Genomic DNA, 23,896 nt, shown 5'->3' on the forward strand with positions numbered 1-23,896 from the left:
AAATAATCACAATAAATAAAACATCAACAACCAAAACACATAAATAACCAATCGTTTAATTTTGATTGAACAACCATGAGTACTAAATATACCCACCAACCCTATACACGAATCAAGAAGTGATCTCTCCTTGTTGTATTTGGTAATGTATTTAACAATACCTCTTCCCAACTTGACCATCTAGCTTGTGCTTAAATTGTGCCTTGAAAGTGGCTCTAACACAACCATGTCTATTCAGTTTTGTGACCAATTAGATAAGATGTGCCTAGCACACATTTGTGCTCACATCCAATAAAATTTCTTCAAAAGCAGCTACTCGTCCCTGTAGTTACAAAACAAAATAATATAGTTAAATTTGGTTCAAATTAAACTCAAGACAAAAATAAAGAAAATAAGTTACCTATTGCATATCACTGATGATAGTGATCTAGGAACAATCCCCTAGATTAAGATCATTTTGTTGAATGGTCATGAACGATCGCCATGTAGCCTTGATTTCAGTACTATGGTCATGCTATTGAAAACATTTGATGTTTCCATCCTTAGCAGCAGCTATCAAGAATTGACCTTTATAAATTTCCTTTAAAAAGCACCCATCCAACCTTATATGTCTTCCGCATCCCTATTGGAAACCCCTTTTCATATCATCAAAGCATATATAGAAAGAGTGATCTAGTTGGGCAAAACCCCTTTTCATAGCATCAAAGTATATATGAACTCTGCACAAGAAGGGCGAGGGCTTCATGCTCACCCTTCTTGTTATTTTTGTTTGTATGGATCCTAGCACTAGTACCGCAGTATGGTTTGAGACAATTGCATTAGACACATTTACTTCATTCATCTTCTTTATATTTGTTATTATCAGGTTGTGTCCTTAAATTCTTGTATTCGTATTTATATTAAATGCTCTTTGGCTAGTCTATAGGAGGTGAGTTTTGATATTTGAGTGTCTTTTTGGGCTTTGAGACATTATCTTGTGATTATTGAATTTTGATCGTGACAAGCTTCGCTAGAGTTAAATTACACTACACCTAATTCTGTGATCATAAATGGGAACACCACATTTGTGCCTAAGTGAACTGAGAGAATATAATTGCCACTGCCCCTCCTTATCTTATAGCTTCCAGTCACGGAATATTTAAGGCTAAAAGCAAAGAGAAGTAAAAGACTACCTTCATCCCTGCTACAGACCAGCAAAAACAGAGCAAGGAATACGGTCCACTTTACTAGCTTCTGGCAAGTACAAAATGTCCTTGGGACTTTTTTCGCATGCACTTCACCAACACCCATACCAAATAACTTAGCCAAATTAAGACTTAGACAAATGGTTTTTGTCTATGCTAGGATTTAAACCATTGCTGCTAAGGTCTTCACCCATTACATTGCCGTTAGGCTACACCTTTGGATGCCAAAATGCCCTTGCACATGACACCTCACTGAGTAAATGACAAGGAATTATACAAAAACAAAGCAGGAGTATAAGAATTCTGTTCGATTAACAGTACAAAAGGTTTAACTAAGACTTTCAAATAATTTACGGGCCTATGTTACTATTTTCCAAAGAAAAATGAAAATAAAGGGGAAAAGGCTACAGAAGCTATCGGCCATTTGGGAAGACAATTTTTCTTGATTCCAATTCTTTCACACTTTTAACAATGCCATTAATGTTCTTTGACAGTTGCTCCGAGTGGTCCTCCATATCTCTCAAAACCAAATCTAGCTGCTCCTGTAAAGCAGCAGACCTTTTACGCTCCTTCTGCAACTCTGCCGTTAATTCCCGGATCTTGACATCTTTATCATCCTGAAATTGATCCACCGAATATCAAGAACAGCACAGACACATGACACAATCAAACTATTGTTCCTAAAGAAGATGATATTGCCTAATATGTAAGAGCAGAGGGGAAGGGGAAGCAATGACAAAACAACACTGGAAATCTTAGAAGAATTTAACAACTAACTTCCAAGATTTTAACTGCAGTTCATGAATCCATTGGGCTTCCTTGGCTGCACATAATTTTTTGGTTCAATTTACTATTTTTGCTAACGAAATGTATAACAAACTAATGTGTCATTTACATAACCGAGAGAGCCCTCTGGCATGACTTGACCATATGCATTCATTACTGGAAAGAAAGTAGTTGCCACATGTGGAAAACCATACATGCAGAATGCGCAGACATCGGTAGGAAATCATTCTGGCCGTGTGACTTTCACAGTATTAAACAAGGAAGACAGCGTGATTACATAAAGTCAATCCTTTAACCTACCAGCCCAAAAGGGTCAGTGATTTTTCCACGAAATTCTGTTTTTTTAAGTGCATGAAGTGGGATACTATTGTATACCGGCATTTTTAAAAAGCTATAGAAAAAATTAAAATCAATGCGGACAAAGGACTGAAAAAAATACAACAGAAGCAAAAGAGTCATGTGGGTGACAGCCATTAGTTGAGATTAGGACTTAGCCATGTCGGTACACTTACATTGTGTATGATCTTTGTCTGGAGTCTTTTTAGTTGGTTTAGAGATTTGAATACTAGTGCAAGGATGTAAGTTAAAAATACTCAAGCCAAGAGGAAATACCATATTTGAAGACAATCTTATAGCTCTTTGAAGCAATATCAGGTCTTCACAAAAGAATATGCTAAGATTCAGATTTTTGTGATGAACGAGCAGGGGCAGAGCTACGTGGAGTTTAGGGGGTTCACCCGAACCCTCTCGACGAAAGATTACATTGTATATGTAAGGTCAATTTCTGGTTTTATAAGTATATATATTAAAATGAAACCCTTTAAAACTAAAGAGAGGAATAGTTGAGTGGCTAAGGGATTCATTGTTGACCGAAATGGTCCGAGTTCGATTCCCATTGCATGCAATATATTTGCATCATATTTTTGCTTTGGGAAAGGATGAGATGGGCTCAAGTTTTGGGCTCAGAATCCCAATCCAATGAAAGGCTTCATTGTTTTTGGGTTTATTATTTTTGTTTTTCATTGTTTTTCTCTCTATGCTATTTCTTTTGAAAAAATTACCAGGGAGAACACTTTTTAATAAATAATTATTGATTTTAGCTATACTTTTTATTTAGAAGGGTGTGGAGGACCCATATTAGGGTAGAAGGTTAGTACAAAGTATCTTTATTCTTCCTTATTAGTAGGCGCATTAGCGCACTATAATTTCTTGTTCTCTGATTTCTGTTATTATATACTACTCTCTGTACTTTGATTACTATATTTTATCTGTGTCGCTTTCGTTATTTGCTTTCACATAACGCTTTGAACTTCTTGTACTTCTTAGCAATATCTAACCTCCTTTTATGCTTCTATTGAGCCGATGGTCTCTCGAAAACAGCCGTCCTACCTTGGTAGAAGTAAGATCTGCGTACACTTTACCCTCCTCAGACCCCACATTGTGAGATTTCACTGGATTGTTGTTGTTGTTGTTATTGTTGTGTAGCAATACATAACAATATTATGATATATCTGTCATGTATTAAAAATGAATTATGCATGCAATATAAATGTATTATAAGTGTTTTAAAATATATTATACTTGTTTGGTAAGAAATTGACACAATGTATTATAAGTGTATTAAAGTGTGTGATAAATATATTATCCATGAATAAAACTTGTATTATATAACAACAACAACAACAACAAACCCAGTATAATCCCATATGAGTTTTATAAATTATTCTCGCTAATATGTATTAAAATTGTATTAAAACTGTATTATAAATGAATTACAAGTGTTCAGTGAAAAAAATATTACTGCTATAAATGGTAAATATTTTCTTAATATAGTATATTTATGTAAGTTTCCCATTTCTTTTTCTCAATTTGTCTTTGTTTAAATTTATTACACACATTTTTGATAACTTTTGTGTTTTAGTCTTCTTATTTATATTGCTCATTTTGCTTCTACATAACTCTCTTCCCATATTGTAACTCGTAGAAACTCTTTGAAAAAATGATGAGTTATTATTAAATTTAAAATTAATCGAATGAAGAAATTTAAAAGTTGTGAATATTCTTTTAACAAAATTTATTTAATTGATTTTTTTCTTAATTTTATAGTATTTCTTTCTTATTTTTTTCAATTCGATTCTAAAAAAATGAAAACTAAACTAAACTTATTTGATTTATTCATCATTTGTAAAGACAAATGATTAACATAGTAAATTGAATTAAATGAACTAAAAAAATCGACGATGTCATTTATTTATCTCCTGAATATACATTATAATATTAGTAAATCAATTCTTACACCTTATTAAAGAATCTTAGTGATTTTTAAAGTAACATATGATTGAATGGGCTCTAATTCAGAATTTTAAAAAAGTTCAAAATGAAGTAGAACACTACAAAAAAAAACACAAGAAATATAAAAATGCTTGATGGAGCAGGGTAAAAGTAGGAAGAACCTAAATGCGGCATGATAAGATACGTTAAATTTAGTGGGTGAAGATTGCTATATTCCTCCCATCTTGCTCCATTTTTCATCTTGTGATTTTCACTTGTTTAGTTCTATATACTTTGAACCCCCTTTACAGAAATCCTGGCTCCGCCACTGCAAACGAGGCGTCCAACATTCAAGAGTTGGCAAATTCACTCAATTGCAATGTGGGCAAATTACCAGCTAAATTAGGTATGCCTTTGGGTACCAATCATATAGAATACAATATTTTGTAAGGGGGTAATTGAAAAGTGTGAAATGAGACTAGCAAATTAGAAAAGACAATACTTATCCTTAAGGGAAGGTCGGTTCAAATTAATAGTGTTCTAGATGCACTTCCGACTTATACTATGTCACTCTTTCCTAAAAAAGAAGGCGGATAAGACAATTGATGATCTAAAGGAGCAATTTTTTTGTGGCAAGGAGAAAACAAGAAAAAGTCTCTTAATCTGGTTAAGTAGGAAAGGGTAATGTGGTTTGGAAGTCAAAACTCTAAGGGTACACAACAACAATCTTCTTATGAAGTTGTTCTTAAGATTTTACAATGAGGATTGAGGAGGAGGCGCTCTATAGGCAAATGGTTAGAAAGAAGTATAAGATGGAAAATTCTTGGATCATGGTAACACCAAGGCCCTCATATGGAGTTGGAAACTGGAAATATATTAGATTCTTAATTGCATAATACATTATCAAAGTAGGGGATTGTAGAAGAACTTTATTTTGGAAAAGAAAGAGGTTAGTGTGGAAATATGAATTATTCACTTATATCTCAAGAATCGGGCATAAAAGCCCTATTATATACATGAAGGATCCGAATGTGGTTCCTTGACCTTAGGAAAGAAATCCCTCTAAAATAGCAACTACCCAATCCTAGGAGATATGTACAACTGTACAGGATCTGGAAATAATACCACATCCTCTAAATATAGAAACAAATACAATACAGAAATAAATTCTAACTAATCCCTATTTACAATGAATCCTAATATTTCTACACCCCCCCTAAAGCTGGGGAGTATATGTTGATCATTCCCAGCTTGGAGCATAGATCTTCAAATATAGGCCTTTGGAGAGCTTTAGTTAGGATATCAGCGGTTTGCTGTTGTGATGGAGTGTATCCCAGGTTGATGACTTTAGCTTCAATCTTCTCGCTTATGAAATGCCGGTCAACCTCAACATGTTTTGTTCGATCATGATGGACAGGGTTCCGTGCAATGCTTATAGCTGCTTGGTTGTCACACAGGAGCGTAATTGACTCTGAGTTCTCAACTTTGAGTTCACTGAGTAATCTTTTAAGCCACATACCTTCACATATTCCGTCTGCCATTGCACGATACTCGGCTTCTGCACTACTCCTTGCAACTACGGACTGTTTCTTACTTCTCCAAGTAACGAGATTGCCCCACACAAATGTACAGTAGCCTGAGGTGGACCTTTTGTCACATAGAGATCCAGCCCAATCCGCATCGGTAAACACCTTGATACCTCTCTCAGGAACCTTTGTAAATGCTAGTCCTTTGCCCGGTGTGCTTTTGAGATATCTTAGAATTCGATATGCTGCCTCCATATGCTCTTCTGTGGGGCTATTCATAAACTGACTTACAACACTCACTGAGAACCCGATGTCTGGTCTTGTATGAGACAGGTAGATTAGTCTTCCTACTAACCTTTGATACCGCCCTTTGTCTACTGGTGTACTGCCCTGTTTGGATCCTACTTTGTTGTATGGATCCATTGGTGTGTCGGCTGGTTTACTCCCTAGCATTCCTGTCTCCTTTAGAAGATCAATGACATACTTCCTTTGGGAGATAAAGATGCCTTTCCTTGATCTAGCAACTTCCATTCCCAGGAAATATTTTAAATTTCCGAGATCTTTAATCTCAAATTCTCTTGACAAGAGACTTTTAAGACGGATAGCTTCTATGTAATCATTACCGGTAAGGACTATATCATCAACATAGACAATAAGAATTGTTATCTTCTGATTCGATGTGTGTTTGACAAAGAGGGTGTGATCTGCTTGGCATTGAGTGTATCCGGTCCCTTTGAGAACTTTCGAGAACCTATCGAACCATGTCCGATTCTTCTCTAACGCTTTGACTTCTTAAAAGGTAGCAGCTTTCCAGGCTGGGATTTCTAGAGCCTCATGAACTGAAGTTGGAACCTGAATCTCATCAAGTCTAGACAAAAACACACGGTAATTGGGTGACAATTCCTTGTACGATATGAAATTTTTTATTGGATGTGAAGTGCAAGTCCGAACCCCCTTCCTTAGAGCAATAGGAAGATCAGAATTATCAATATTAGTAGATTCACTAGGAAGCATACCTTGAGATTCGTCAGGAGTGGGATTCGATTGAGACTCACGGCATTGTTGAGATTGTACAGGTTGTACCTCCTTATCTTGCTTCCTTCTTCGGGAATAGACCAGGATTTCTTTTTGTGGGCTAAGATATGTGTTCCCCGATTTTGTTGGTGAAGTTCGGTCGGCTAAAGGTTCAGTAGACACTGTTTGGACAGGTTCATACACATGTGGGGATAGACTAGGTAAAGGTTCAGTAGACACTGTTTGGACAAGTTCATACACATGTGGGGATAGACTAGGAGCAATCTGGGTAGGCTCTGCACGGGTAGGCTCGGCAGGTATTGAAGAAAGTACTTGAGATGAGGTTGTCTCCGTGTTAATACCTTCAATCATGAGAGGATATTCTGTCACATTCCCCCCTGAACAGCCGTGTAGAATGGTTTGTTTTCAAAGAAAGTGACATCCATGGAGGTGAAAAATTTTCGGGTTGAAGGGTCATAACATTTATAACCCTTTTGAGACGGAGAATAGCCGAGAAAGATGCACTTGGAGGCTTTTGGGTCAAGTTTGCTCCGGAGATGAGGATAGATGTGTACAAAGACAGTACAACCAAAAATTTTTGGAGGTATATCTGAGATTATGTGGGTATGAGGAAAAGACTCTAGAAGAGCTTGACATGGGGATTTGAACTTTAATACACGGGATGGCATCCGGTTAATGAGATAGGTGGCAGTAAGAATGGCATCTCCCCAGAAGTGTTTGGGAACATTAGATGTGAAGAGAAGTGCTCGAGCAGTTTCAAGTAAATGCCTATTTTTCCGCTCGGCAACCCCATTTTGCTGAGGAGTGTCGACACATGAACTTTGATGCACAATTCCGTGGTCAGAGAGATAGTCACCAAGAATGCTATTGAAATAGTCAGGGGCATTATCGGTTTTAAGGACTTGGATATTTGTCTGGAATTGGTTTTTTATCATTGTATGAAATTTTATGAAGAGATGTTTGGTTTTTGATTTTTCCTTCATTAGAAACACCCATGAGAGACGAGTATGATCATCCACAAACAGTAAGAACCACCTAGCCCCTGTTACATTACTCACCCTTGTTTTTCCCCAAATGTCACTGTGTATCAAAGAAAAAGGGTGAGATTGCTTGTGTGATTGAGGTGAATAGAATGCACGGGTATGCTTTGAGAATTGACAAATATCACATTGAAAAAATTGCGGATTTTTATTTCTGAATAATGAGGGATACAACCGAGATAGATAAATAAAATTGGGATGTCCTAGACGATAGTGTAAGTTCATAATCTCACTATCCTTATTTGAACTGAAATAAATAGACTTTTGGCCGTGACTTGATATGGAAAGTCTAGTTGACTCGAGGTGAGAATGGTTGGAGGAGTGTTTTGAATCTGGTTGCATTCTAAGGTGGTATAGGCCTGCACAAATCTCAGCATTGCCAATCGTCTTCCCCGAGTCCAAATCCTGAAAAACACAAGTGTTGGCACGAAAATTAGTTGTGCATTTGCTATCCTGAGTAAGTTTACTAACAGATAATAAATTGCAAGTGAGATTAGGGACAAAAAGGACAGATTTGAGGGTGATATTCGGTGACACTGTGATGGTACCGAGGCCTGTCACTTTGGAGCTGCTCCCATCGGCTATACGGACACATAAATTTGAGGGGCACGGTTTTATATCATCAAACAACCGTGCATCTCCTGTCATGTGATCTGAGGCGCCGGAATCTACTATCCAGGACTGCGAAGATTCATTTAAAACTGTAAAGGCAGCTGGTGGAATACCTGTTTGAGCTATATTTCCTGTACGCGGGGTGGAAGGAATCAGAGAAGAGGAATGTTGTGCGGAGTTAAACATCTTCTGTAGCATATCCATCTGTTCTTTGCTGAATGGATATGTCTCGGCCTGAGGAGGATTGCTAGACTGATGTGTCTCGGTCTGAGAAGGATCAGTTGAGGAGACCAAGTGTCCACGACTTTCATAGTCATTAGTCATCCGTTTTGGTTTCCAATCGGCTGGCTTCCCGTGTAGCTTCCAACAAGTATCCCGGGTATGGCCAGGCTTGCTGCAGTGGTCACACCAGGGTCGTCCACTCTTGGGCCTGTTTTCATTAAATGTTGAGTGATTTCCTCCTTGCCGTGAGTTTGTGCTGTGATAAGAAGGTCCCCGAGCAGCAAGTGCTGATCTGTCACCTTGTGGGTTTGAAGGTGATATCCCCATCATAACTTTCTTTCGGCTTTCTTCCCTTCGGACCTCAGAGAAAACTTCCCTGATTGGTGGCAGTGGTTTGATTCCTAGTATTCTACCCCTGACTTCATCTAGATCCTTGTTGAGACCCATAAGAAACTTGAATACTCTTTTTGTTTCTACCATTCTCTGAACTTTAGCCTGGTCTTCAAAACACTTCCACGTATGAACTTCGTAGAGATCCAACTGCTGCCAATATCGAGTTAGCAGTTGTAGTAGGCAGTGACAGACAACTGCCCTTGACGTAGATCGTGGAGAGTACTCTCGATGGCGAATAATTCTGAAGTGTTGTCGTTGCTAGAGTACGTATCTCGGGCAACATCCCAAATTTCTTTTGCAGTTGTGTAGAGAAGAAAATTTTCTCCAATTTTTATGGTCATGGAACTGATCAGCCATGCCATCACCATGCTGTTTTCGGCCTTCCAAGCTTTGAAGTTGGGATCATCAGGCTTGGGAGCAGTAGCAGCCCCTGTGAGGTGATCATCTTTGCCACGCCCACATATGAACAGTATAACGGATTGTGACCATTGGAGAAAATTGTGGCCATTTAACTTATGACCTGTGATGGAATGAAAACTCTCAGAGTTTCCATGGTGGGTAGGGAGAGATTGATTCGGGCTTGAGGTGACCTCAGATTGGGAGTGAGTTTCTATGGCCATGCCGGACTTTAGGAGTGAGAGGAGAGGCTGATTAGGGTTTCAAATTTGCTCTGATACCATGTGGAAATATGAATTATTCACTTATATCTCAAGAATCGGGCATAAAAGCCCTATATATACATGAAGGATCCGAATGTGGTTCCTTGATCTTAGGAAAGAAATCCCTCTAAAATAGCAACTACCCAATCCTAGGAGATATGTACAACTGTACAGGATCTAGAAATAATACCACATCCTCTAAATATAGAAACAAATACAATACAGAAATAAATCCTAACTAATCCCTATTTACAATGAATCCTAATATTTCTACAGTTAGGGCATACAATTGATCGTGATAAAGACTTAAAGTCATTTAAACAGTCTAGCTGATTAGCTAATCTAGCTGAATATGTATGACTAGGGGGCAAATAACTTAAAAGATATCGATCAAGTAAGCTTATAATTTGAGAATGGGTTACTTCGAACCAATGGATTCATACACTCCCCCAGAACCTCAAATGTAGCCACATATCATATCTAAGATAAAGAAAGAATTTGTAGTAGATCCTTGATGGAATGGATTCATACCTTCACATTTTTCCCACCATTGTCCATGGTCCAACCAATAGCTATCTGGCCTATATCAACAGAGAGGAAGGCAAGTGCACGCCTAGATATTGGCTAAAAGCATGGTTTTAATCTATGCTGATAAATCCCAGTGAGGATCCAGGTGGGACATTGCCTTGAGTCAAAGACTATTTATAAATATGTGTTACATGGGTCATAAAACTTGTTGCAGAAGTTGACAGACAAATGTGTCATCCCCCACTGAACTACAGAACGTTACCTAGTCAAGCAGACATATAGCACCAGTCAAGTAGATCACCCTTTGTTTGATTACCAAAACTGCAACTGTAATACCCTAATTAACGAGGCTAATGAATGTGTCTGCCAAGGAGTTGAGGCAAGAAAATTTTCTCTTGGGTGAAATCTACCCTAAGATTGGGGTAAACTGCACTTTGTCATTTCCTGCTGATACGTTATTTATCATTTGATTTCTTTCTTGAGTTCTTCATAGGGACCAAGTACTGGTTCCCTTCTTGGATGTGGGGACTTAAAAGAGGGTCTAGAGAGATTAGCTCAATGCACATGAGAAACATGTAAAAATGGATCAAAGACTACAAGTTTGTTTGTTACATCAAAAAGTAAGACTAGTGGATCAGCTTGTTGCCTCTCTTCAAATGATAGTACCTATTTTTATGTTTTTGAGTAGAGAAGGGGAATAGATAAGTCATATTATATGCAAGACTTGTTTAAGAGAGATTTGAGTTGCATAAAATAGTAAAAGTTTGAAAGTCATTTTAACAATATCATTGTAATAAATAAAACAAACTTGGCACTGCCATGAAATATAACTAACTTGACGCTGCAAGATGTTGACTTGGCCATGATGCTACCGTGAATCAATAGGAGATTATTAAACTTGTTTTCCGGACAAATATGAGGGACAATTGAACTTAAAAATACATAAGTTGCCAGCTTGACTAGATTGCAGACGAAGACTAATGATACCTGATGCTGGTTCAGCAAAGTTGGAATGCCGACTCGACGAGTGAGTTGATGAGAACTACTGACCATAGAAAAATTGATTGTTGATTTGACATATCAACTAAGATATATTGCTATCTTGATAGGTAGCATCTGTAAATCAATGATAGACAAAACGGAATTTTGACTTGAAATGTCAGCTGATGGACTGATATCAGTCCTTGATACTTGATGGTGTGTGGGACAGACAAACAATTGGAGCAGAGATCCTTTTTCCAGAAAAACAAATTGGAGCAGAGACTTCAAGCCTGATGTGTGAAGGACTTCGAGGGGGGATCTTCACAGTTGTGCTCGTCTTGAGGACTAATAATCAGAATTGGGTGGAATGAGGGAAGCCAACAAAGACACACTAAACAGATGTGGTTCCTCTCAAAGTCACCAAAGGCAGACAAGAATAGAAGACTATTTGAAAAAAGAAAAGGTTGGTGGCGAAGCCAGTCTAGACTTAGGTGGTCACGTGAGTCTGGATATCGCGAGCTGATATCATATTAAAACAAGTGAAGAGAGAAAATTCATAAGTGGTGAGTAACACAACATTATAGGGCTCCTTGTGCAATAGATTTGAAGAAAGTTTGCTAATTCTTGTGAATCTTACCAAGTATGGAGAGAAATGTGATCTAAACTTTTGAACCAAGAATCCAGAGCCAAAGGAAGAAAATATCGAAGTTCATGTTTCACATAAAAACTTTCTGACAAAGTTCGTGAAGTTTGTGTTTGCCACGTCAAGATCAATGCAGATTCCACGGTCTAATCAGTCAATCGATCCTAAGAACTGAGTGTCCCATACATTCTTCATGTCTTGGCTCTGGTTCTTGATTCAGAAGCCTTAGATCACCTGACCAGTAATAGACATCTATTCAGTTTGACTCTAAACAATAATGAATTTTCGGTTCTCCTGTAGTTTAGCCTTTAACTATATGATAAGAGAACAGATTTCACAATGTCATTGCAATAGAGCAATATCTCCTTTACTGACAAGCACTTCATGCTCGATTCAAAGAAGCCACTTGCAGGACATACATTTTGGCCTAGAAGTTTCTTTAAAGTCCTAATGCTATAAATATTTATTGACAAAGAGAATCCCAGAAATCGTTCTTTGAATAGCCTCAATAATTTGGTGCAAATATGAATATTTAGTAAGGAAGGAGTAGCAATCAATGCATTTCAAGAATGAGCTTATTTTCCATGGAGAAGGTCATGCCACACTAACAGGCATCCCTAAATCACAGTGAACTAATATTTGTAAATGAGGATCATTAACTGCATCAGCTAAGAACTCAAAGACGAAAGTTTTGGAGGCGGCGGTTATGGTTTTAGCAACAAAGCAGAACAAGAAAAAAGAAGTTGACTACTTAGGGATTTGATACAAACCACAGTCTAATAAACTTGAGAAATGTCTATGTAGAGAGGATTTTCTTTATATATGTCAACAACCTTATTTCAAATTTCATGAATTAGTTTGAAGTACTTACCGGTGTTTGACACAAGATTGCACCTTTAGGGGTATTAACAGGTTTGGCAACCAGTGGATGATTGTGCTCCTTCACTAATTTAGCAACAAGCCATTTTCCAGAGTGTTCTTTCTTCACAATTATCATGGCCTTACATCCTTCCCTAATTGCTCTGCACTTCCTTTTTCCACTCTGACTTTGTCTACTTTTACTGAAACCCTCTTTATTACAGACAAGTCGACGCCACACCAACTCCCCATTACGCATAGATCGTCGAAATGCATCTACTCGCATGATAAAGCCCAAATGTGTGGCATATGTGCTATAGTATGCTTTAGCAGCTTCTTCTGATTCAAATTCCATACCCACATATGGTTCCATATTGAAGCGTCCTTGAGCTTCAACACCATACTCCTTTCCACTTGAACTCTCTACAATCCCCACATCATCTGTTGCATGCCATGAGACGAGAGCAGAATAAGTTTGTGAAATAAATATGATACACTATCCGTACTCCATAGCTACCTACAACATCACAACCTTAACAAAAAAAGACTAGTTTATTGATGTGTATTTTGCGAGGTAGGAAGAAAAAGATAAAAGTCCATTTTCTGATACAAATCCCATACCGATATCTTGAGTTTCAACACCATTTGTGTTCAACTTCTTTCGACTTGAACTCTCTATCATCTCCCCATCATTATTGTTTTCATCCACTGCCATGGCACCAGGGGACTAGACACCTACAATAGATAAAATTTGGCTGAGAGACCCATTCAAGTCCTCAATTAACAAAATGGCCTTCTGATAAATTGAGCATCTGTCCGACAGACAGCAGATGCTTTGGTCTGCCAGATGTGGTATGGATCGCTGGATCGCTCTTTATCGTCTTATTCCTTATTAGTTTTATGTTGATATAGAGTTGATGAATAAGGATGAAAAAAGTGGGTCATTTCACTAAGGAAAAAAACTTGAAACCTAAATGGAACTTTTAACCAAGAGTCCCACTACAATAGCACAAATTTAACTCATCTGCCTTTGCAATGCAGAAAAAGGGGAAAAGAAAGGAGGATAAACTCTTTCTTTTTTTTTGTTCCTTAAAATTTGATTAAGGAGTTCTAAAACTGAAACTGCAAGCCCTATTCAACAAATTGGCAACAGTGACTTATATCCGTGCCACTTCACAAGTTGTTTTATTCAGAAAAACACTATATAAGTATTTGTAAATCAGTAATTTTGACTAAAATAACGGAAACATGCTTCAAGAAGAAATGTGGCTACTTACAAGTTATATAGATGGATATCCCCAATTCTCTTGTCGCTAAAACTTCTGCTGAGCGGAAAAGGAGGATGTGTCTGCTCCGATTATTTGCCAAACGCCACCCGATTACAAACATACACAAAGGCTTTTTCTTCTGATTTTTATGTTACATGACACAATTCGACTATACACAAGGATCCAAAATGCTCTTACACAAATGGTTTTAAAATGTTTGCTTTCAATTTATTAGATTAAATTAGTCCTTGTGTTTTACTTATTACATCAAATAAAAAAACCTTAATTAGTGTATTAAAAAGGTATAATTTTAAATATATACAATGAACTAATTAATTTACAATAAATATAATCATGTTTTATTTACATAAAAATAGTCAAAAATCATAGAAAATATACCGTGACTATATAATATAGCTTATACAATATAGGAAAGTATACACTGACTATATAATATAGATTACTTATACATGAGTTATACACTGAATATACATTATGATACACTCAAAAACTGAATATAACTCGACTATACATGAAATATACAGGTCACGAGTTCAAGCCTTGGAAACAGCCTCTGGCAGAAATGCAAGGTAAGGCTGCGTACAATAGACCTTTGTGGTCAGGCCCTTCTTCATACCTCGCGCATAGGGGGAGCTTTAGTGCACCAGGCTACCCTTTATATATGAAATATACACTAATTATACATGCCTATACAGTGAATGGTTATTTTTTTGATAATTACTTTGGCCGAATGGTCATCTACTGTAATTATCCCTATTAAAAACACATACACCCTTGTATTTAGTTCGAATTGTCAATTGAATTCTTCTATTCACAATTTTATCAACTGAACACTTTAAATCAATAAAACACAACATTTTAAATTTTTTCCTCGTTTAATCAGTGTGTGTGTATGAGAACTAACTACACATGGAATGCCACATCAGAAATTAAATGTTAAAAAATGATAATATAAAAAAATTCTCTCTCATTGTATGTTTCTTTTCCCTATCCCCCACTTCATTCTCTTCTTCATCACCTCCCTCCAATTCAAACCCATCTCCCACTCCCATCATTTTCCATCTTCTTTACACCCAAAAACTTCTTTAAGCACAAAAAATTATCAGTCACTATATTTTTTTGGCAAGATGGACAATGATTAGATTTTTAAGTGTGTATTTTTATTTTATTTTAAAAAGCTAATGTAATATATATAAAGAAAATGGGTGTTGGAAAGGGATTTTGGTTGTCTTAAGTGTGATTTTGAGTGTTCAGTGATTGTTTGATGTTTCATTTTTGTTGAAAAATTAAGTACATAAAAATGATGAATAGGTCTGCCGACGATATTTTTTCCGACAAAGATTGATTGTTTGGAAGATGGTACGATATTTTTTCAGCAAAGATTGATTGTTTTGAAGATGGTAACTTATTTTTCTTGAATATGAATTTCTTGAGAAAGAGAGATATAAAGATAGCTAGAGGGATTTCTTTGGAAGTGGGGAAAAAGAAAAGATACATGAAGAAGAATGAATGATTGTCAGAGATATATTTCTGGCTGAGAGAAGTAATTTTCTATTTTGAGGGAACTTTTAATTTGAATCTTCAAATTGAAAGCTCAAATCATGTAACCCGTTTTTGAAATGCATATAATTTCTCTATTTGAAATCATATAACCCAGAGAACTATTCAAACAAAAAATGAATTTGAAGATTCTTGGTATATATATCTATAAATTATAGTTGAAAATAAATGACAAAAATGAATATATTCATAGTCAGGTTGAGACGTGGATATCTCGCCCTTTTTAAAGAGATTCATGCCCGTTGCAGTTTAATCTACACTAATCCAACAATAATTTTCTTGACTTGTCCTTTTTAGGATACAACAACCCAACAACGTCCTGAGACTCAAACAACTCCGAATTAGTTGAAGAGTCCAATGCTTCACCATAGAAACACCTTCCTTCAATAAACAATTGCTCTCTTTTGAATAGTAAATACATTGAAAACTTAGAATATTTTTTCTTTGTCTCAACCTTCTCTGTAAGACCAAGGAATTCGGAAAGTCGAAAGACGAGGAACAAAAGATGAAATCCCCAAAAAATACAGCTTTTGGCACCAGGTGCTAACCACGAAGGACATCACGGGGTGTTGTCAGCACCACGGCTCGTGGTGAGCCACCGTGGTGGTAGTTCTGAAACTTTTTCTGTAAGAAAGGGACCATGGACCATGGTGAGCATCACGAGCTGTGGTGCCCTCTGTGGTGACCCCTACCCTAAGACCCTCAAAAAACTTTCCCAAGGCAAGGACTACGCCTCATCACCACGGGTCGTATTGTCTTTCACGGACTCCGTGATGGTCGCTCCTACATACCCTCATGTAGGTCGGTCCTACACCACGCCCATTATTCACGGATCATGATGACCTCCACGTATTGTGAAGTTCTCCATGAAGGAAGTCCTGAAACTCTTTTTTGCAACCCCAGGTTTCAAGATCAAGTCTAGCATCACGGACACCACCACGGGCGGTGGTGAGGATCACAGATTGTGATGGGTCCTACATGAAGTCCTAAGTTTCAGTTAAATGAAGGGTAGTTTGGTCATTTTCCTATTCTTTCATTAATGTATGCGGACGTTTTTGGGACTAGATTCATTATGTAATTGTACTAAATACTCCTAAGTCTATTCTTCTCCCTCATAAACTCTAAGATCACTTTTAAGACTTCTCTTCCAAGGTTCCTCAAAGAGATCTTCATCTTCTTCAAGTTTTGGCTAGGGTTTCCTCAAGAAAAGTCTCCTTTCTCAATTCCAAGCTCAAATTCATTCAAGGTATGTGGGGATTTATCCATGGGTTTCTTTCACTCATGGAGTCCCAAGATTTTTATTCAAAATCTCATGAATTTCAATTGGGTTTGTAACCCTAGTTTGATGAATTGTATGGGCTGTTTCAATTATATTTCTATTTGTTCTCAATAATCATTATAAGTATGTTTCTATATTAATTGCATGATTTCAAATTGAATTATGAATGCCAATGCATGAAGCTATTTTCAATGATAATTTACATGAAGTATGACCATAAAGTTCAATGATTCCAATATACTCTCATGGTTTTTATCCAAATTGACTATGTATATGAGTTATACTCTAAATTTAAGTATGAATTATGATCATGGATTACAATTATGTTCAAGTTATGAATTACATGCAAGTTATGAGGAAAGGTGACTTAGAATCCTTAATTGGTGACCTAGGAACCTAATGACATGAATTATGCAAGTATGATATTGTGTTGTTGAAAGTCTTATACTCACATTGCAAGTATGACATGAAAATAAGCCTATCTACGAATTATGAAGTTTATGAACAAGTTATGATATATGTTAAGTATGATCACTATGTTATGTATTTTATGGAATTTGACTTAGCACCAAATGATGACTTGAGGTGGAGGCTCGATTTACGGGGTCCTTATATAAAGTCTCTTGTCTCATAACTACATGCCACCATAGGATTGACCTTTTGTCCTAGCTAGTGAATCCATATATAGCGTATGTACATGACCCGCCTAGCGGGGTAGAATCTACCTTGGCAAGTAGACTCTTCTTTCTTCCATTGTATGGGGAGACATCAGAATTCCATGTTATACCTCGCATGGTCTTATTGTCAGTTATGATTCTACCCCACATATGTATACTTTCCTTATGTTCTCTAATAATCTCAATATGTCTTTTAAATGCTTTAATCATTATGGTTTTCTCATTAGTTTACTATTCTCTATTATCATGTACGTTAATTAATCATTGCATCGTATGATTTATATTGCATGTCATGCCTATATTTTTAGTACATTCAAACATACTAACATATATTATTTCCTACATTGTTTCATAATGTAGGGTTTGAGGATCACATTCCACCCAAATGTGGCTAGTTGAGCTTCCATATCGTCAAAATTTTGGTGAGTCCTCCTCTATCGAGGACTAGTTATGATGTTGTTTCCTTTCTAAAGTCTGTGTTATATTCGTATTGAGGGTGAGTTAGGGACATGTTTTAGCCTTCCCCCATCTTATGTAGTAAAGTCATTATTGGACATACGTTATAGAGTTTATGTAGTCAAGTTTTTATCCTTTTATGCTGTATGATATATACTCTTTCCTTTGTTATTTCCGCATTTACTTTACCTTATGTATGCTTACGATATGTCAAGAGGCTTGATTGGAGCCCTTTGGGGTTCCAATCGTCGTGTTACGACTAGGTCCTATATCGGGTCATGACATTGTCTTTCACTATACTAACCTTAAAACACAAATAATGCTACACATACACTCTTTCTTACACCCATAACACAAGAAAGAAAACATCCCTTATATAGATATAGATTTTTTTCTACAAATAAATATCAAGAATGCGGATAGTCATCTAAGGATTAATGGGACAAGTAGTGGTAGATCATTTCAAGAGTGGTTATATGAGTTTCACCAAAAAATAATGACCACATTATTGCCACTGTATACCCACCCACTAACTTATGCATTAATAGTTTAATTTTAATATTAAAATTCATAAACACCAACATTACCCCAGTTATTTTAATATTAAAATGAGAGGGTACTTCATAATTTTATTGAAGGTAGACTACTATACATAATAAAGGCGTGATTTGCATTGAACCTTCACTTAGTAAAATAATGATATTTACTTCAGAGTCAGTAGTGGTTTCAGACTTGAACTATGATTGTTTAAGGAAAATAAAGTATCACTGCTTATACATAATAATCAAGGTATTGGCATAAACATTTTTAGCCAGAATATTACGACCTTGTGTTAGCCGGTTTTCATGAGAGTTTTTTTTAGAACAAGCCCATTCTCATAGAAAATGACCTACTTTCACACTCATATAGGTGAAATATGTCAAGGATGTTCCTGTAATTCTAACACCCCACTCGTATGAGATATAAACTTTCATTAAGAGTTCATAGAATAAATGTCACAACCCAAGCTATCCCGTAGACGTGACATGTTAAATAGCATCCCAACAGACCCAACAATCTTCTTGACATAAGCATGATACTATTAAAACAATATAACCGAAGAAAGATAAGCGGAAGTAAAATCTCAAAATAGCAATTTCAACATACGGAGAATCTGAGTATAACAACTAAAAATGCGAAAAACATACTAAGTCTAACAACAAGCCTCTACTACTATAGGTGAGGCATAGGACAAACCCTCACTCACGAAATAATCTAAAAACTGAAAGAACTCTGAAAAGATATAAAAGAACATATAATATGGTCGTGCCCTCGAACCATGAGGACTTACCAAAATAGGATAACGCCGATGAGATCCAATACTAACTGCGGGCCTGATGAGAAGCATCGTGACTTGTATTATAAAATAATATAGAAAATAAAAGTATGCGGTCAGTACTATGGAATTTACTAAGTATAGAAAATGTGCAATGTATGACATAAAATATGATAACGCAATGACTAAGCTAAAACATGACATAATCTTTTAAAAAATTATTAGAAACATAAAACATGACCAATGCAATGTTTTTAAGGAGATCATAAGGTTAATATAACATAAGTGAGAATCATAAGTCTTTGTGAGAGATACCTTTAATCGACATAAATCATGTGAGCTAGAACTTGGAGTCCAATGTCTTTCCTACACCGAAAATGGGTTGTCCTACTTTCCAGGTAAGGACTATGACATGAGCTATATGAGCTTAAGCTGATATTCCCAATTGGGACATCCTATGGGGGGTATGTAGTTATGAGACTAAGTGATTGCTACTAAAGAACTCTGCCTCAACTAACGAGGGAGCCTCCATCCCAAAGTGCTCTCGGTGCTAAATACACTCTCAATATAATATCATACATAACATATCATAAGCTTTGAAAATGGTCAAAATATAGTAATACCAAATTCATCGTAACATACTTAAAATCATAGAATAGCTCCTTGCAATATATCATGATATCATGACATATTCATAAAACACACATATCAAAGCATCTAAATCATGATAAGTTTTTTCATCAAAATCATGGAAATCCTTCGTGATAAGGATTCTTCACTTTGAAGCAATTTTATTTTCATAAAATCATACTTGATGCTTAATCTAAAAGCATAATATAATCATTGTTTCTTCACTTTATATAACAACCTAAAAAATTTCTAAGCTAAAACCCGAACCATTCTTCATATGCGTATAGGATCGTACCAGGTGATTCTGTAATGACCTTGTAGGTTATTTTCTCCATTTTTTTGATCTTTTAAGTGGTTAGAGCTTTTTTATAGTGAACCCAAGTTATTTATGACTTGCTGGAACTGACAATTTGATTGCCTGGTCGTTCATTTGAGTTTTATGCCCATTTTCCTATTTGGAGCTCTTTGAGTTTGAATGTTGACTTCGGTCAAAAATCTAGAAAAATAACCCTAATATGGAATTCTGATAGTTCTATCAGCTCCAAAAAAGCCAAATTGGGCTAGTAGCATGGCCGACACGAGTCTTAAGGTATTTAGTGCGAGTTTTGGGCCATTTGCCGCTTTAGCTTTAAAAATTTGGCCTAAGTTTGACTTTGGTCAACATTCTTGGTAAACACGCTCGGATTGAAATTCCATTGGTGCGGTTAGCTCCAAAATGTCAAGATTGTTCTAGAATGACCTTTTGTGCGGTTCCTGAGGCTTTCGGTCTCCTTTTGAGCCTCTTTGTGGATTTTGTCTTAAAATAATGCTTGGGTGTGGGATTTACTTTTTATCGAGATGACATTGGATAGAAATTTCAAAAGCGCCATTGAGTCCGAAATGCTGAATTTTGTAGGGTAGTATAGTTCGTTTGCATGCACTGGATTTCAAATAAATTTCGAGCACCCCGTTGGAGAATTCTAGACTTTGCCAAAGTCAAGGTTATAGTAGTTGCTGGTGCCGTTGCTTTTGCGGCCCTGCCATTGTTAAAGCGACTCTCGCTTAAATGGTCTGGGTTTTGCTTTAGCGAGGCTCAATTAAGGCTAGGGGTCTCTTTAGTGAGGCCCGCCTCTGGGACCTTAGTTATTGAAGCGACCCATGGCAGTTCTTTTAAGTCCTGCATTTTAGCTATACTTAGTCTTTTTGAAAATTTGGGAGATAGGGAGCTCCAATTTGAGAGATTCCAAGTGTTGGTGGTTTGTGAAACTCGTGGCTATGCATGGGAGTTTTCGGGGAGCTTTGGAAATGTCACGATCTAATTTCTTATGTCATGATGGGACCCACCATAACCCCTTGATAGGAAAGCCAAACCCATAACCCAGAATTGCAAGTAATGGGTATAAGGTAGAAAAACTGAACAAAAATAAGAGAAACCAAAATAAGAAGAAGATAGATAAATATATACCAAATACACAAAACTGAATCCCTTCCAGAACCTGGAAGTCACAGCTGCTACCTAAAATAAAATGAGTATAGATACCAAAAGTGGACCAAAAAATATACAACACAGGCTAGTCTCAAAAGTATAATAAGACAAGATATCCAAGCTGAAGGAGACAGAAATGATTCCAAAACAGCAAGTGCTTACCTTGGTTTCTGAAATTGGCTACAATAGGCTTGATCTATCCTTGATGGTAGTTGGTGCTCATTCCTGCATCATGAAAGAAGATGCAGAGTATAGTATAAGTACCAGATATAGGGTATCTAGTAGGCATCATAGACCGACTGAGCAAGAAAGGTAAAAACAATATGAAAAAGAGGAATAAGTCTAAACAAGAGTCATAATAAGCATCTAGGGTAAGGAAGGTAAATATCCCAACAAACAAAAAGATACAAACTAGGAAGACTACAGCCGACTATACCCAACAGGGCCCCCATAAGCCCAGCGGAGACAATCGTGTGCAAGTTTAAATAAAACCCAGATGAACCCCCATAAGCCTACCAGGTGCATAGAATAACTATGACTACAAAGTCTAGGAACTGAGAATCTGTGATAATAGGAATTGAAGAACCATATCATCCTTGAAATCTCTAATAATTAGTTAACCATGATTTCTCTAGAGGCCGAGGTCGGGACTGCACCCGAATGCTCTCCCGAATTCTCAATATGGCCAAGGCCAAGACTGGGACTTGGATGCTAGCATTAATTCATTAGTATGGTCGATGCTGGGATTGGTACCCGGATGCTTACCATAAGCCATTGGTATGATCGAGGCCAGGACTAGGACCCAAATGCTCACCATACTAACAAGTCGGTAGAGGCTGGGACTCGGACCTGTGTAAGACCTCGAAAGTCAAAAGTTGGAACCAAAGAAAAATCTCTCAAAATATGGCATGTCCTCAAGATAATGAGTCACTCTATGACTCATAGTCATTTCTATGACTTGTAGGGATGAGCCGTAGAGTGAATCCTAAGGTCTTATTCAGGACGTCAATACAATAAGATAGATGCCTGAATCGCTCCATGTCTTTATACACCCCAAAAAAGAATGAATAGGCGCTCATTATCATAAAAGAGGAACAAAGATTCCCAATTGGGAGGCCTTGCCGCATGCTTCATTTCCATTATCGCTCGCTCTATATGTTGGTACAAGATCCATCAAAGGGTCATAATCCAAGGACCCTTTACTAATTGGGAGAAAAAAAGGTAGAATTTATGCAATTTAAAGAAAAATATTCTATTCTTTTATGGCAGGAAATTAGTGAAATTGACCTCAATACGCATGTAGAAATAGAACACTAAAGTCTTATGCTTTCACGATGTAAGGAGCGAAACCCTCCATAGATGGGTGGAGAATATAAGAGGGACCTTTCTCTCCTATGATGGTATGCCTGAGATGGCAGTCTTTCTCCTTGGCTTGTACTTGAGATCCGATGTTCCTTCCTTTTCAGATATGAGTGAGTGAGCGCTTTTTCTGCTATGAATGAATGACCTCTCCATTTATTTTCAAGCAGAAGAATAAGGCAGGCTGTCCTTTGACTAGTTTATAATTTTTTCTGGGAATTTGCTTGTCATAAAAAAATTGGACTAAGTTCTAAATTCAAGACATATTGACCCAAGTCAATATTTTGAGTTAATAAAGACGGAACCCTTTCCTTCGTAGAGCTCGTGTATTATAAGTGATCCAAAACTGCCCGGCTTGACCAAAAGTTTTACTTTATTTCCTTTGACTCCTCCTCCCAGGCTGGCTCAAACCATTTGAAATAGAATTGTTACTTTTTTCTTGTTATTGATAGAGCCATCAAATGGAAAGTTAGCTCATAGGGCTGGTGCTGGTACTATGCGGAAGAAAACCAATCTCGAGAGGCTGCATTAGGCGGGCAATAGGGACTCTAGATTTCTTTCTGCTGGCATACTTCTCTGGAGTCAATAATGCCGTTTTTTCCATCACAGAAACTGCTTGCTGTGCCCAGGTCAAGAAGATTTGATTTACCTCACTCTCATCTTCAATGGGGTCTGCTCTTTCTTTTTTGGGAGATCCGATCGGTGTAAATATGATATTAATTAGCTTTTGTCCTGTCTTAAGAGACTCTATCAAAATAATCAAAAAGGAAGGCGAGCTTGCTTCTTATTCCCGTGTTTGATCTCTTCCATCTCTGCCTGCGAATTTGAGAAAGGTGAAAATATGACTTCTATTCTAATTGTTCAGCTATTCCTTGTTGAAAGAGGCAGTTTGGAATGAAGATGGATGAAGAGGTACTTGAGCCTGGAACTGATGAAATTTGGGGAAAACATGGAAGCACCAAGATTTTTTTTCATTGTTCCCAGGGATTTTTTGGGGCTTTCAAGTCACTTGCGAAGGGAACAAAGCTTAGGGATTAAAGAAGTCCTCTCATCCTGAGGTGAGCGTGTACTGAACGAGAGCGAGTGAAATAAGTAAGCATGGAATGAGCTAAATAAAAGTTGTAGCAA

The 23,896-nt window shown here is 37.0% G+C and overlaps 1 protein-coding gene across 2 annotated transcripts; it reads right to left on the reverse strand.

Moving 5' to 3' along the window:
- Positions 1–1,231: 1,231 nt before the first annotated feature.
- Positions 1,232–14,199, reverse strand: LOC129882551 (protein FAR1-RELATED SEQUENCE 7). 2 transcript variants are annotated; one of them, XM_055956907.1, is made up of 4 exons: positions 14,016–14,199; positions 13,360–13,473; positions 12,752–13,179; positions 1,232–1,801 (listed from the first exon to the last, which is right to left on the reverse strand). In XM_055956907.1, the coding sequence occupies exons 2-4, from the start codon at positions 13,451–13,453 to the stop codon at positions 1,598–1,600; spliced, it is 726 nt and encodes a 241-aa protein (XP_055812882.1). In that variant the 5' UTR covers positions 13,454–13,473; positions 14,016–14,199; the 3' UTR covers positions 1,232–1,597. The 2 variants fall into 2 exon arrangements, with proteins under 2 accessions (XP_055812882.1, XP_055812883.1); XM_055956908.1 differs by lacking the exon at positions 14,016–14,199 and having other exon boundaries at positions 13,360–13,894.
- Between the last annotated feature and the right edge of the window lie 9,697 nt (positions 14,200–23,896).

This window comes from Solanum dulcamara, chromosome 3 (genome assembly GCF_947179165.1).
Source record: "Solanum dulcamara chromosome 3, daSolDulc1.2, whole genome shotgun sequence".
Lineage (NCBI taxonomy): Eukaryota > Viridiplantae > Streptophyta > Magnoliopsida > Solanales > Solanaceae > Solanum > Solanum dulcamara.

Bases quoted from the DNA above. Each gene is read 5' to 3' on its own strand.
- LOC129882551 (XM_055956907.1), bottom strand. From the start codon at position 13,453: ATGGCAGTGGATGAAAACAATAATGATGGGGAGATGATAGAGAGTTCA. The intron at 13,180-13,359 runs GTATGGGATTTG...GGCATGCAACAG, and splicing joins TGTTGAAACTCAAGATATCG to ATGATGTGGGGATTGTAGAG. The intron at 1,802-12,751 runs GTAAGTACTTCA...GATCAATTTCAG, and splicing joins CAATCTTGTGTCAAACACCG to GATGATAAAGATGTCAAGAT.